General features: G+C 36.5%; 1 protein-coding gene across 1 annotated transcript; it reads left to right on the plus strand.

Moving 5' to 3' along the window:
• The first annotated feature begins 4,856 nt into the window (after positions 1 to 4,856).
• On the plus strand, positions 4,857 to 14,381 carry senp2 (SUMO specific peptidase 2). The gene is made up of 17 exons (XM_012881060.3): positions 4,857 to 5,180; positions 5,709 to 5,770; positions 5,868 to 5,980; positions 7,126 to 7,192; positions 7,270 to 7,351; positions 7,458 to 7,632; positions 8,100 to 8,206; positions 8,295 to 8,377; positions 9,356 to 9,404; positions 9,495 to 9,567; positions 9,641 to 9,796; positions 11,051 to 11,182; positions 11,350 to 11,577; positions 12,846 to 12,925; positions 13,060 to 13,138; positions 13,231 to 13,326; positions 13,543 to 14,381. The coding sequence occupies exons 1-17, from the start codon at positions 5,020 to 5,022 to the stop codon at positions 13,603 to 13,605; spliced, it is 1,806 nt and encodes a 601-aa protein (XP_012736514.2). The 5' UTR covers positions 4,857 to 5,019; the 3' UTR covers positions 13,606 to 14,381.
• Positions 14,382 to 14,802: the final 421 nt, after the last annotated feature.

Here is a 14,802-nt window from a genome sequence, read left to right on the forward strand (position 1 = left end):
AGAGGGAGACAAACGGCTGCTGCCCGCTGAAGCCTGAGAGCACATTGTGTTCATACTACGCGCTTCCTGAACAGGTTGAATGTGATTGGCTTATGAGTAAGTCAGCCCACGTGGAGTACTTTCCAGTGATTGGCTTATACAAGGGAGGCTTCTGATTGGTTGCAAACCACTCTCTGTTTAAAAAAAATGCTTGTGTGAATCCCAAGACGGCAGGACAGTCTCAAAAATCCACACACAAATGCTGTGAGGTTTAAAGCCTAGAGCTGTGGATGTGTGGGTCTTGTTCTGTGTGTGTGTGGATTGTTTTGTGCATGTGTGGATTTTTTGTGCACGTGTGGATTGTTTTGTGCATGTGTGGATTTTTTGTGCACGTGTGGATTTTTTTTGTGCACGTGTGGATATTTTTGTGCACGTGTGGATTGTTTTGTGCACGTGTGGATTTTTTTATGCATGTGTGGATTTTTTTGTGCACGTGTGGATTGTTTTGTGCACGTGTGGATTTTTTTGTGCTTGCATGAATCGGGCCTGTGCTTGCGTGGATCTTGTCCTGTGTGTGTGTGGATTTATTTGTGCATTTGTGAATATCGAGACCCATCTGGCTCCATATATGTGCGCTACAGCATCGAATAACAAGGATTTTTTCCTGTTCAGGGGGAGCTTAAAACTTTTAAAATGTCTAATGCCATATACTTTATGTTATGTTCTAAAACTATTAAGTACTGAGAAAGTCATGTGCTGAAATATTTTGCATTTTATTAATTTAAATATGCATATATAACATAAGTATATAAATAACAATATACAAAAACATATATTTACATATATATATATATATATATATATATATATATACACATATTTTTATATATATATGTATATTTAATATGAATAACATGTAAAATATTTCAGCACCTAATTTCCTAGTAGTTGATAGTGTTAGTACATCCACTGACTGTAGAATTACCTGTGAAATGTTTTCACACAGCCAGAAAACTGCTTGTTGTTGCAACCAAATTCTATGGGATTCTGTGAAAGTAGGGAGTAGCAAGATGGCGGCCAGTGACTTCAGTTTTTCGGCAAAATCAGCACTCCAGTGTATTATATAGCTCAGTGGTTTAAACTTTGGAAAAGGGGGGGGGGGGGATCCTAGTATTAGGGTTATCTGTCAGGCTGTGGGCTTGGCCCCTTAGTGAAAGGAGAATCTGAACGCTTCAAGAGGTGATTAGTACCTGATTGTTCTCAAGTTCGTTTTCCTTCTGGGGCTTCACATCATATCTTTGATAATAATATTCTTAATCTGGTCACCAAAAACAGTCTGTGTGACTATTGGAGATCACAAAATCCCACCCCAACTCAATATACTTGGTTTAATTCCTCCAGAAATGGCCAATGCTCAAGAATAGACAACTGGTTAATTTCTAATAATCTAATCAATGATATTGGCAAGTGTGAAATCTCAGCATCGCCTTTAACTGATCACTGTGTAATTTCCTTGTCTATCTCCTTAATCAAAGAGGAAGGTCAAACATTAATCTGGAAATTCAACAACAATCATTTCTATAATTACTTTTTTTTGTGATGAAGTGAGACTATTGGAGAAATAGACCAGCGGGAAATGACAAGCTTGAGCAAGTGGGCGTGGTTAAGAGGTGTCAATCCAAATAAGCAAATCCTTCACAAAATAGCAAAGATATGAACAACAAAACATTATTGAGTCCATAAATAACTGTTGCAGCTATCACTCGAGCTCTGTGAATTGGAGAGGGGGAGAAAAACTCTTATTTCAATATTTTAGGAAAACAGAGACAAGCTAAAAGAAAAAAGCAAAGCTAAGATCATTGGTGTTGTAACTGATGATTTAGCTATTTTTAAGTTCTACAGCAACTTGTATAAGATGCACATTTCAAAAGAGATTGGCTCTGGGTTTTTTTGTTTTTTTTTAAGAAATTTTAGGGTTATATTATACAATTGCTGCGACAGACTGGCGAGCTGTCCAGGGTGTACCCCGCCTCTCGCCCAGTGAACGCTGGAGATAGGCACCAGCACCCCCCGCGACCCCATGAGGAATAAAGCGGTTTGGAAAATGGATGGATGGATGGATTATACAATTGTATAAGGATTTAAAGAATCTAACTGAAGGTGAATTTGGGACTGATGAGTTTAAAGTAGCAATGGAAAAATGCCTTGGGGTAAGTAGGCAGGTGTTGATTGGTTGACGGTAGAATTATCCTCATATTTCTGGAATGATATTAGGGTAATGCTATACAATGCCTTTCAGGAATGCATCTCTTCAACAAACCTTTCTCACACAATGAAACACGGTCTCATCACCTTAATCCCAAAACGCAGCAAGGATAAATTATTACTGGATAAATGGAGACCTATAACACTTCTGTGCAATGATTGTAAACTCTTGGCTCATGTTTATGCAAACTGGTTAAATAAATCTTTACCTCCTTTAGTGGATGAGTGTCAGTCAGCTTTTATAAAAGGTAGAAATATACATAATGATATTCAATTAATTCTTGAGCTGCTTGATTATTGTGAGCTAATTAAGACTGAAAGCTTGGTTTTATTTTTAGATTTTTATAAAGCCTTTGATATAGTAGAACATCCTTTTCTACTTAAATCCTTACAACACTTAGGTTTTGGGAAAAGCTTCTGCAATGTAATCAGAATGTTTTACACAAATATCTGCAGTTGTGTCTCCCTTAATCCTGGATTGGCCAGCAGGTTTGAAGTGAAGCGAGGTATTTGACAGGGGAGCCCAATTTCCCCAAAGCTGCTCATACTGACCACTCAGTTACTGGCCCTAACGATCCTAAATGACCCCAATTCCCAAGACTATATTTGATAAAGAGTTCAAAATCAGCCAATTTGCAGATGATACAGTCCTGTTTTTAAAGGATAAATCTATGATAGCCAAAGCCCTTAATATTATCTCATTAATTCCCCAGGCATCAGGACTGTGTCTGAATATTGATAAATGTGAAAAATTACCTATTCAGCCATGCTCTGATTCTATTACAGCTTCAGTAAGTGTAAAACCGAAATGAAATATTTAGGAATAAATATATCCAAGAATATAATTAGAAGAGAAGACTAACATTTCTGATTGTATCTCTAACATGAAAAGATCCCTTAGTCAACCAGAAACATAACTATATTTGGTAGAGCTATTCTCTTTGTACATATCTCCTCAAAACATCAAGAAAGGCAACTCTATAATATTTAAATAAAATCTATTATACAAAAAAAATCTCAGCTTGTTAGTGAATATAATAAAGGTGGCGTTAAAGCCCTGGATTTTTAATCACTTGTAGGAACCTTTAGGAATAATTGGCTCAAAGCTTGTTTAACACAATCTAATTCCATGTGGTTTCGTATACTCTGATTGATATTTAAAGAGCAAGGAAGTATTGATTTTGTATTAAAATGTGACTTTGAGATTTGTAAAACTCCTATTAATTTAGCTAGCTTCCACAAACAAGTTCTTTCTTTTTGGAAGATGATATTTACCCACAACTTCTCTCCCCGCAAGTCAACGTTATGGAGTGATTCCTGTTAATAGATATTCAATATTTTTTAGAAATTTTTTGAGTGTGGTATTCTATTGGCATCTGATTTACTAAATTCAGATGGTAATTTTCTAGACCTTATGTCATTTTCAAAGAAATATAATTTAAACTGTACAAAATAAATACCAGCAAGTTTGTAGGGCTATTCCAGTGGCTTTAATGTAGCTAATATATAACCCTATGCTAGTTTAAGTAATTAAACCAACATTACCTGGTCTAAAAATAGACAGTTGTAATCTATTAGAGAGTAAGTTTGATAATAAAGCCATTAATACTAAATTTAAATCTATTCTTTTTCATGAGTATAATTCGGAAAACATTTAAATGCTTTTAATGGGGATTGATAACATACCAGGTAGCAATGTTCCTTTTGTGTTCCTTCATCATATTAAACAATTCACCATGTTTTTATTTATTTTTTTCTTGCCCTATATCAGTTAATTTCTGGTTGTAGATACACATCTGGTTATCACTAAAATCAGGAATATTCCACATTCTGAATTATCCCATATATTGTTTTAAATGTACAACCTTGTTATTCTTTTGGGCAAATATCATATACATTGTAGCAATTGGAGGGATATACTGCCATCATTCACAAAATGTATCACTTCACTCGTGTCAGAAATCTAACATTTTTGTAAAGATTTATGAAAACATCTCCCTCTTTTTACTATTTTGATGAAGTCCTTATGTGGCCTACGCCTCCCATGTTGGTATTTTGTCTTTAGTGTTCAAATGTAAAACAATTGTGAAATTTATTTAGTCCTACCACCTTCCATTGTGTTGTTATAGGTATCACTTTTGTCTTTCTTTTGGTTGTTGACATGTATCCTTTTGGTATTATATAAGTTCTTAATAAAGTATATTTAAATTTATAAAAAAAATTCTTTATTTCGAGACACAAAATAACAAATCAAGTAAAAAAACCTCATGTAATTGATTGACTACTTATATATTTTAATGTTATCCACTTAATTTATTTATTGCTCTTTAGAGCTGTGATTTTAGATTTTATAATGTAATAAATATCTATGTTAACAGAACTGTACGGAAGAGAATTAGGGCCATTAAAAAAAAACATAAAAGTCTATTTAATTCTGACTTTATTCTCAGAATTCTGACTTGGGTTTTTTTAAAGGCCCTAATCCTCTTCAGTATCTTTGGGTCGACGTTGGTTAGTTTGTTTTTTTAATCGGAGCGCACCGCCCGTGATTGGTTCGTTCTGTTCTACATAGCTCCGCCCAAGCGTTTCCCCTTGCAACACCAAACATTCGCATTACGTCGTGACGCACGTCCTCTGCGTTTTCACCACACACGCTAAGCTAAAGCACCGATGGCTGTTGTGTCGTAGATTGGCGTTTGAGGTTTTTCCCCCTGTGGAGAAATAGTCCTGGCCCGCGTGGAAGACCTCGTTCCATTTTTCTCGTACTTGTCTGGCATGTATGGATGGATAGTTGACGGAATCTCTTCACTCTTTGAGCCCGTCACCGGGCAGAGCCACACCGAGTGGCCCGCGAAGCGAAGCGGCAGCGGCAGCAGCGGGGAAGGAGCGCGGCGGCAGGACAGCCACGGAAGACCGGCTAAACGGAACTACAAGTGGTCGGTGTTATTCTGGTAGCTAGTGGTTTGATTCCGGGCGCGCTGTAACTCTTCTGTCGTGATTTTTAATTTCAGGTTTGTTTGTTTGAGGCTTAACCTGGAGGCTAAGGTTCACCTCAAAATAGAGGGCGGGACATTTTGAGAAAAAAAGAAAAAACGGTTAACGTTAACCGTTAATGTCGATACCTTGGGCCGCCAACCTGCGACTTTTAAACATGAACTCCGCCTGAAATGTTTTCGTATTTTGTTTGGTAAAAAAACTAAACTGTTGTTTAACTATTGTACACGTTTCCTGTGAAGGAGAGCAAACTCACCGTGTTGACATTTGTAAACAACAAAAAGGCTTTTTTTTTTCTGGCAGGCCTGCCACAGAACCTTTAGGTTTGGCTATTTAGATGCCCTTTAACGCCCCACTCGCTGTTTGGATAATTTATTTATTTATTATTAAGTCATTTATAATTTTCATTACCTTGAATGACCGTTTCTGTAGCGGTAATTTAAAAGCAGCATTATGTGCTATGGTTACAGTGTGCATGCTGCTGATGGTGCTGGTCAGAGTGACCCAGTGGAGGCAAAACGACCCAAGCGAGGTATGTCGGATTCAGTTAAAGATCTCAAGCTTTGTTTTTTAAAGGACCCGTCACTTGTAAGTCACTAACTATTTGCTGGCGCCGTCCTTTCTTGAAGATGTCGTGATCAGCTTTGTGAAGAAGACGGTGGCAGGTATCGCAGGTCTACTGAGGCTGCGCAAACCCCTGGCGGCGCAACGGGAAAGTCCGAGCCAGCATGAAGACATACAGGTGGGCGTGGTGTCTGTGTGTCCTGGTGCTGTGTTTGCCTTTTGTAGATCTGGATGATTTTGGCACCTTATAAATTTGAGATATTTGAGAAACTTCAATACCTTTTATATAAAACACAACAGCGGAAGCGTTTCTGTTGAGTTTTAAACGGGTTCAAAGCTCCAAAAGTAGTTTTAATGAGCAGATCGAGGTGATTTTGCTGTTATCATTTTAGAGCTTACAGCTGCTTTTGACACAATAGATAATAATAGTTTAACAAAACAAAGCCCCCATAGATGCTCTCCTGCGCTTCCACGGTAGTTCATCTTCTGTAAATGCATTGCAGTGTTGTATCTGCTGAGAACACAGTTCAAAATGGACTAGGATACCATTTTTTTCTCTTTTTAGGTAAAAAAAAGATATCTATTACTCTCTGTATTTGGCTATACTTTTTAAGTGAAGATAAAAAGAAGGAATGCTAAGCTGGTATTTTGAAGTTAAATTACTTAGGGGACTTCTTTGATGTGGTATAATGGTAAGATGGTAAATTGCTTGTACTTGTATAGCGCTTTAACTAGTCTTGACGACCTCCAAAGCTCTTCACACTACAGTCTTAGTCATTCACCCATTCAGACACACGTTCACACCCTGACGGTGGTGAGCTATGTTAGTAGCTACAGCTGCCCTGGGGCAGACTGACAGAGTTTTGATGACATTTTGATGTGATAAGTAAATTATTGATATATCTTATGGTAGGCTACGTGTTGGCTTAAATGGATAACTACGTTTGGCCAAAATCCCCGGATATGTAAGCCTAAACTGTATGTGAAGGATGTCATTTACACAAGTCTAATTATGCATCACAACGCGAGGCTCCGGATGTGAATCCCCCTTTGTTTGATATGTTTTAAGTTTTAATTAAAAAAATTTAGTATTTAGTGGCAATGAAAGGACAATCCATGCTTTTATAAGTTCCCAGTTTGATAATTACAACTCTTTGTATGTTTACCTCTCTGTCATGGCTTCAGTTGGTTCAGAATGGTGCAGCTCGTCTGTTTGCCTTTTCACGTACATCATTGTGCATTAAATGTGCTTTTATTGATTAATTTGATTGGATTTAAAATGCTTTTTTTTTTGTTTGTTTTTTTCATTATGTTTTAATCTAGTCCATCACTCTAATGGGCATAGACGAGGTCCACACTTCATGGGTAAATGGTACCGACTGGAAAATGGGTAGGTGAAGATGGATACCTCTACAAAAACTGTAGGCTCTTGGCTGTATTCATAGCTAACGTCTGTCTTCTTCACAGATAAAACTACAGGTGGGGTGAATGACAGGAGTGCAAAGAATCCCTTTCAAAGCTCTTTACCCCCTTTAATAAGGAAATACGGGTACGTGGTTCTAGTTTCGATGCAACTTGTTTTGTGAAGGTTTTAAATAAAAGCTTAAGAACAAATCTTTTCTAAACTGCTTTTTTTTTCTTTATTTTGAATCTAGTGGACCGGTACTCCCTTCTGGGCTCCCAGATGGAGGGAAAAACTGGGAGAGAAGAGGCTCCCTTCAGCTGCTGCCTTCAAAGCCTCCTCTCAGAGTGGGAAATGCTAATCCTGAACCGATTTGTAATGGCTACGGACACAATCGCTGCTATAAGCCCAGCCTTACGGTAGAAGAGGTATATTTGGATCTAAAACATTTTTTTGATACTTACATTTTATTAGTGCAAAAGGTTTTTTGCAAGTAAATATATATACATCTTAATAATAGTAAGTAAAAGTAAAATACCATGTGAACATACAAAGTAAATCAACATGGCGTCATGGGGGTGCCCCTCTGTTACAAATGTTTGTAACATCTCCCTGATCTCAGATTTAATATCTTAACCAGTTATTCTGTGGTGTCAGTCTCATTTATTAGATTTACTTTTGATACATTGTACCCATGTATCTCGTTTTGCGTCTATATTTGATCTAAAACCATTTATTGTTTGAAATACTCTGGCACAGTTATAATTCAGTTCGCATGGTTTTCTTCACTTCCTGGTTTACCTTGCACATAGTATCGATCAGGTCATCACCCTAGGGCACCTTATCCTCACAATGTTTTTGCCACTGAGATCTTCAGTTTTAATCTTCATTTTAGGCCATAAAGCAGAACAATAAGGAGCACTACAGACGCTTACTGGAGATGGTGACAGAGCAGTACAGCAAAAGCCAACCACTACCTTTCAACCAAGCCAAACCACACGAGTGAGTGTTTTCATCTGCTGATGTAAAGGCTTTTTAAAAACACCTGATAAAATCCAGTCACCATGCGCCTCTCATCCTTTTCCCGTAGTGAGTTGCTGTTACAGGTTTCTCACAAAACGTCCGCTTCAGAAAGAGCCTTTGACTCGGTCTCCAGGAGGGTTGTGTGCACAGGTAGGGCTTTCCTATGGATCCTGTTTGTCCTCAGACTAACTAATAACCTCTTCAGTTATTTTTTGGTTTGTTCAAGAGGCTTCCATTAAATCTGTTACCACAAAATCTCGCAGTGCATTTGTGGGATCACTGGAGAGATTTGTGTGGGAAAAGTATTAACATTATTAAACAAATACAAAAATGATAAAAAACATAAAAATGACATGCAATAACTATAGGTTAAACAGCAGCTGACCAGTTAAACAGCCCAAGGCAGAAAGCTGGTAGTCTGGGAATTGGACCAAAGTTATGTGGCAAGGTCATAAAATCAGGTTCAAGCTTCCAGAATGCAAAAGTAAGCGAAGTGTGATGTCAATGCTGTTATTGAGTCATCGCTGTGATATTTGAGTCAAAGTTGTGAGTTCTTCAACAATGCTGGACATGTAGGGGAATTTTTTTTGACATGTTTAAAAACATCTCCATCTCTAGTCTTATGATTACATTCAGTAAGCCTCATTGTTAAGCAATATTTTTTTGTAATTCCATTGAAACTAAAGGCACATACGCAATAAAGTAACATAATAATGATACTAATTAATTTATTTCCTCACCAGAGTTTCTGCAGGGTCTTAAAATTATGACTTTAATTATAAAAAAAATAATAGAAATGCCCAAATGTTACATACTAGCAGACGTAAAACTTTTTGAGTCAAGTCAATTTAGTTCAGTCCTAAATTTGATTGTTCATTATTTGCCTTTTTATTTCTCTGTGAATGTTCTGGCTCCATTCTTTTGCAAACACCAATATAAGCTGATAATTATGTTTATGTTATTGAAAAAAAAAGGTAACTATTAGAAGCAAGCTTTCTTATAGTTAATAAAGTTCTTAAATTGAACTTATTGTCTGTAAAAGGATGAAAATGAACTTGCTGAAGCCCTTTTTTACATTTAAAAGTTCTTTTCAGTAAGTTTTCAATATCCATTTTCTGTTCTTCACAGCTGCACCAAGTGTATTTACATACCGAAGTACTACGGCAACTAAGGACAGGTTGGTTTTAAAGCACTTTAATTATACGTGTGATCAGTAAATTATTTTGTTTTTCATTATTTTAGTAAGTTGTATGTAATGCATCTTCAGGTGGGGAGGCTTAACTTTCAACAAGTCCTACAGCGAATCCCTCGAAGAAAAACGGCCTGTTAGATATACAAAGGTAGGCAGTCCTTAATTCTCTTCTGCCAGAATAATTCTCTCAGTCCAGGGAGTAATGTTGACCTGCATTGCAGCAAAAAGATGCACCAGACGTGGACCTTTCTACAGAAGTTGCTACTCGCCTTAATCTGGTGGACAGAGATGCTTTTCCACCCGGCGCCAGTGAACCCCAGTCTGCCTATGCTGCACGTATAAGACACAGTGATGAGGACATACCCAGGCTGACGAAGGTGATAATTAGTGTTTAAATGTAATATTGACTCAGTAGTTGTGTTTCCATTAACCTTTTTTAAACGTGCCTTTTGAAATATAACCTTAAAAAAGTGTGACGGTGACGTCATGTCAGAAAAAAGTTTTTACGCTTGGGGTGGTTTTTGACTTTTTTCGGGAAAAAAAAAAAAAAAAAAAAAAAAAAAAGAGATGGAAACCACTGAGCTATATTATACACTGGAGTGCTTATCGCCGGCTGTTTGAACGAGTTGCTTTGAAGCCACCAGCCGCCATATTGGTACTCCCTATTTTCCCCTAGTAACTAGGGAATATGGGCGCTACAACATCGAATAACGAGGATTTTCTCATGTTCAGGGGGAGCTTAAGACTTTTAAAATGTCAAATGCCATATACTTTTATGTTATGTTCTAAAACTATCAAGTACTGAGAAAGTCATGTGCTGAAATATTTTGCATTTTAATAATTTAAATATACATATATAACATTTATAAATATATAAATAACAATATATATATATATATATATATATATAATTGTTTTTGTTTTTTTATATGAATAATATGTTAAATATTTCAGCACCTAATTTCCTTGTAGCTGATAGTGTTAGTACATCCACTGACTGTAGAATTACCTGTGAAACGTTTTCACACAGCCAGAAAACTGCTTGTTGTTGCAACCAAATCCTGTGGGATTCTGTGAGAGTAGGGAGGAGCAAGATGGCGGCCAGTGACTTCAGTTTTTCAGCCAAATCAGCACTCCAGTGTATATTATAGCTCAGTGATGGAAACACATTTGTCGAATAAGTTGTGACGTAGCACACATTTACTTCACATGAGTGATCAGCTGTTGCTGCTGCGGGCGTCTTCCTGAATTTTCCCATAATGCTCGGAAACATGGCCGGAAGCAACGACAGGTACACGTAGAGACCGACAAAGAGACTCCAGCATTTCTTAGTTTCATTAGTGAACAGAGAAATTGCATTACTCCATTACTGATCTGTGGTCCGTTCTACTCAGCAACTTTTACCTCCTGTTTACTACAACGTAACGTGACGGTATGAAGACAGTACGCTTGGCGTTGCCTGATTACTTTGTTACAAACCAGTAGATAGAAACACGTCTGATTCACATTTTCTGTTCTGCGACGTTTTAAATGTTCGCTCAAGATTCGAATGGGAACTGTACGGAAACACCGTTGATGTTTTTTTCCGACAGCATGGTTACACAAAGTTATTTTAATGTCTTTTCTCATAGGAAATGTCTGCAGAGGTTAGTGAAGCTTTGGCTCAGAGAGATCCTAACCTCGTTTTAAGTGCAGCCTTCAAACTCCGTATCACGCAGCGAGACCTGTCCACCCTGCTGGAAGGTGGATGGCTCAATGATGAGGTACTTGAACGCTTAACTTTGGCCTGCAAAATCTTTATAAGATGGCTATCAGATGAACACCAACCTTTACTTTTTTTTCTGATCCACTGATGACGAGCTGATGACATTTTGAAAGCAAAATATGTATTGTCTGAATTTATTGTATTGTGCCAATTCTTCCTTTTAAGGTAATGAATTTCTACCTTTCCCTCATCATGGAGCGACATTCTGGAGAAAGTGGAAGATTAAAGGTCTACACTTTTAGTACCTTCTTTTACCCGAAGCTGCAGGGTGGTGGGGCAGGAGTACAGGTTGGAGGACATGTGGCTGTGAAGCGCTGGACCAAGGCTGTTGACCTCTTCGTGTTTGACCTCATTCTTGTCCCACTGCATCTCGGTGTCCACTGGGCATTAGCTGTGAGTCAATTACTTTCAAGTTCAGTTAAATTGTATTTTACTAATTTTCATTTCACTTTTAATGATAATCTGCCTAAAATACTCTGTATATGCACTTATACAGTGCATATACTGAGTATTTATATTTTTGCTAATGCATTAAGTTTGTTTTTTATTTATTTATTATATATATATTTATATATATATATATATATATATATATATATATATATATATATATATATATATATAAAAAAAATATGCATTATCATTATAAAAAAAAAAAGTTTTTTCCAGTGTCCTGTCTGGCAATGTGGCAATAAGATGCCACAAAGAGCTCATCAGATTTGACTTTCACAAGTGGACAAGATAAAAGGAAGAGAATGATAAAACAATTATTGAAAAAAAACATGTACTTCGTTTAATTGAAAATATGCAGTTCCTATATTGTCCACGAGGGGCGCTGTGTTTTAATTAGCAGATTAAGCTTCAGGTGTGGAAAAATTCAAATCATTTCTTAAATTTTATCTGTTTGATGTATTTTGTCATGCAGGACAGTGTTTTTAAGTTCCAAAAATGTGAATAAATGTTTTTCAACATTGTATAATCACTGTGATCAGTTCTTATGCATAATGCACAAGTAAATGTTTAACTGAGTAAAAGTATTGTTGAAATTGCACATACTTTTCTTAAAAACGCTGAGGTTTTCATAATATATTGTGTAAAAGTGAAATTAACTTAATATAAAAATCAACAACAAGTCCACATTTATTAGTTCTATTTAATCTTGCAATGAGTTTACTCGTGTGGCCCTCTTGAGATCAGATTAAGCTGAATACGGCCCCTAAACCAAAATGAGTTTGACACCCCTGATCTAAACTTTCTCCTACAAAGCTTGACGTCACAACTTTTCTACAGAATTGTCATGTATTCGCATTGAAACCTTTTTTTTTTTTCAGGTGCCAAAAAGATATACATTTTGTTTGATAATTTAAAACTAACCTATTAATAAACCACATTATACAATAATATTTCAATAATTTCCTCAGCAAAAATTTTTTTTTTTAATCATCTGCAAACCGAAACTTTAGTTAATTCACAAACGTAATTATTCTATAAATAAAAAAGTTTGTGTTCCCAACACTAAACCTTGTGGGACTCCACATTTAATTTGTTTGCACATTGGCATTTCATTTTGTAAATGAAAAACTGTAGATTTACCATTTTGATTGAATACAACTGTGCACTTGTTTGGCTTATTTTAAACAGTGTTATTGTTTTTCTTTTAGGTTATAGATTTAAGGTCAAAGACTGTAAGATCATATGATTCGATGGGTCAGAGACATGATGACATCTGTAATCTTTTACTGTGAGTCTTTTTTTCTTTCTCTCTCTACTTTGATCTTTTTTTCCCCTCAAACTCCAGGCTGACATCTGATCTTTAATGTTAATTTCCTTGACTTGTACTGCTCTATAAATGATCCATTTGTGCTTATTTTCCAGACTTTACCTTAAAGAAGAGCACAAAGCAAAGAAAGGGAGGGAGCTTGACGGTGCCAAATGGACTGTTGGAAGCCTAAAGGTTGGTTAAACTTACTACTGACATGGCACTTAAAACACAATTTTACATTTCATCTTGAAGTTAGAGATTGATACATCTTTCTGTACAAACAGGACATTCCCCAGCAGAAAAATGGAAGCGACTGTGGTGTTTTTGCCTGTAAATTTGCGGACTATATTGCTAAGGGAAAACCCCTCACCTTTAAACAGGTAAAGAAAACAAATGTCGTGTAAATAATGAAACCATTTGGGCCTTGTTACTTGTCCTACCGTGTTAACACTTTGAATCAACATCGCATCATCCTTAGTTTTAGTTATCGGTGCATTTAAAATATTTTACAGTTTTTTTTTTTTGTTCCTTTTTGTTTTCGTACCATGCAACTATGGTACTAACTTTATGATCACTTTCTTCAACTTTGCTTTTAGTGCCACATGCCTCTCTTCAGGAAGTTAATGATGTGGGAAATCCTCAATCAGAAGCTCCTATAGAAGATTGCAATAGCAGGAGCAACAAGAAGTGCATGTTGGTCTAACAGTTTGTCGGCCAAAGGCATGGACTTCACTGACTGAACGCTAACCCTGATATTTGAAGAAATCAAACACTAGTCTTACCTTTGTCTCTTCCTACGGGGGATATAAACCATTTTTAATCTCTGAGTTCTAATTGGAGATGTTATTTTGTTGAAGGGAGTTATCTCTGGTGAGTGAATGGCTTTTGACTTAAGATTATTTTTTTACAGGCTGATTTACTGCTTGAAGTGCCTTTAACCCTTTTGCAGAGCTCAGTGAAGAGCGCGGTTTATGTAGAATTTGTTTTGGTGTTTTTGCAACTCGGCATAATGTTTGAGCAGCTTGGCCCAGAATCCAGGGATTCCCTCCTGTCGGTAATGTGGATTCATTGACCGAATTATGTAAAGATAGTTATATTTAGTCATGAAACTGTATTGTGTGGAAATATAAACTGAAAATGTTGAAATACCTCTTGTTTTGACTTTTGTCCAGAGACAGTTTGCATGAGATTGCTGGAATAACATTTGTTAAACATTATTTATAATTTTGATGATGATTTTTTTTTTTGGTGTGTGTGTGTGTAATGCTTTTCATAATTGGATTCTGGCCTATTTGTTCATCCACATATAGTGGCAGGTACAAGGAATTGGACAATAGAATACTTCCTAGGGAACTACTGAACAGGCATGCATCTTGACCCTAATGCTTAAAATGTGATGCCCTCTCATGTAATAAAGTGAGTTTTTTTTTTTTTTGTAAGCAGAGTTCAAGTTTTTATTTTATTTTTACCTGTAATCGTAGATGGTTTTTAGTGAACCAGCAAGTAGGCTTTTTCCAAGCTCTTTACATCCCAAGCTGATAAAGCAATGAGCTTTCTTTAACCTGCTCTATAAAATATGATCATTTTAATAAAAAAAATAATCTGTCAAATTTCCTGAAGTAATGGGATGTGTAAATAACCTAGATCCAAAGGTTAAAAAAACAGGTTCTGCTTAATTGCTTTATTGAAAGATGGTCACCCATTGTGCAAATTATTTTAGGCTCAGTTGGGGAAAAACTGAATTCTTTTTGGCCTGGCAGTATAAAGGATTTATGGCAGCATTTTTGTTTTTTTAAACACTTGCTGTATTTAGCACACATAATCAGTCCAGGGGCTGCAAATGACCCCCGGGCCGG

The sequence above is a fragment of the Fundulus heteroclitus genome, chromosome 19 (genome assembly GCF_011125445.2).
Source record: "Fundulus heteroclitus isolate FHET01 chromosome 19, MU-UCD_Fhet_4.1, whole genome shotgun sequence".
Taxonomy (NCBI): Eukaryota; Metazoa; Chordata; class Actinopteri; order Cyprinodontiformes; family Fundulidae; genus Fundulus; species Fundulus heteroclitus.

Excerpts from the sequence above, each read along its gene's own strand:
- senp2 (XM_012881060.3), top strand. The coding sequence starts at position 5,020 with ATGTATGGATGGATAGTTGACGGAATCTCTTCACTCTTTGAGCCCGTC. Across the intron at positions 5,771-5,867 it reads GGCAAAACGACCCAAGCGAG|ATGTCGTGATCAGCTTTGTG; the intron begins GTATGTCGGATT and ends CCTTTCTTGAAG. Across the intron at positions 8,378-9,355 it reads CAGGAGGGTTGTGTGCACAG|CTGCACCAAGTGTATTTACA; the intron begins GTAGGGCTTTCC and ends TGTTCTTCACAG.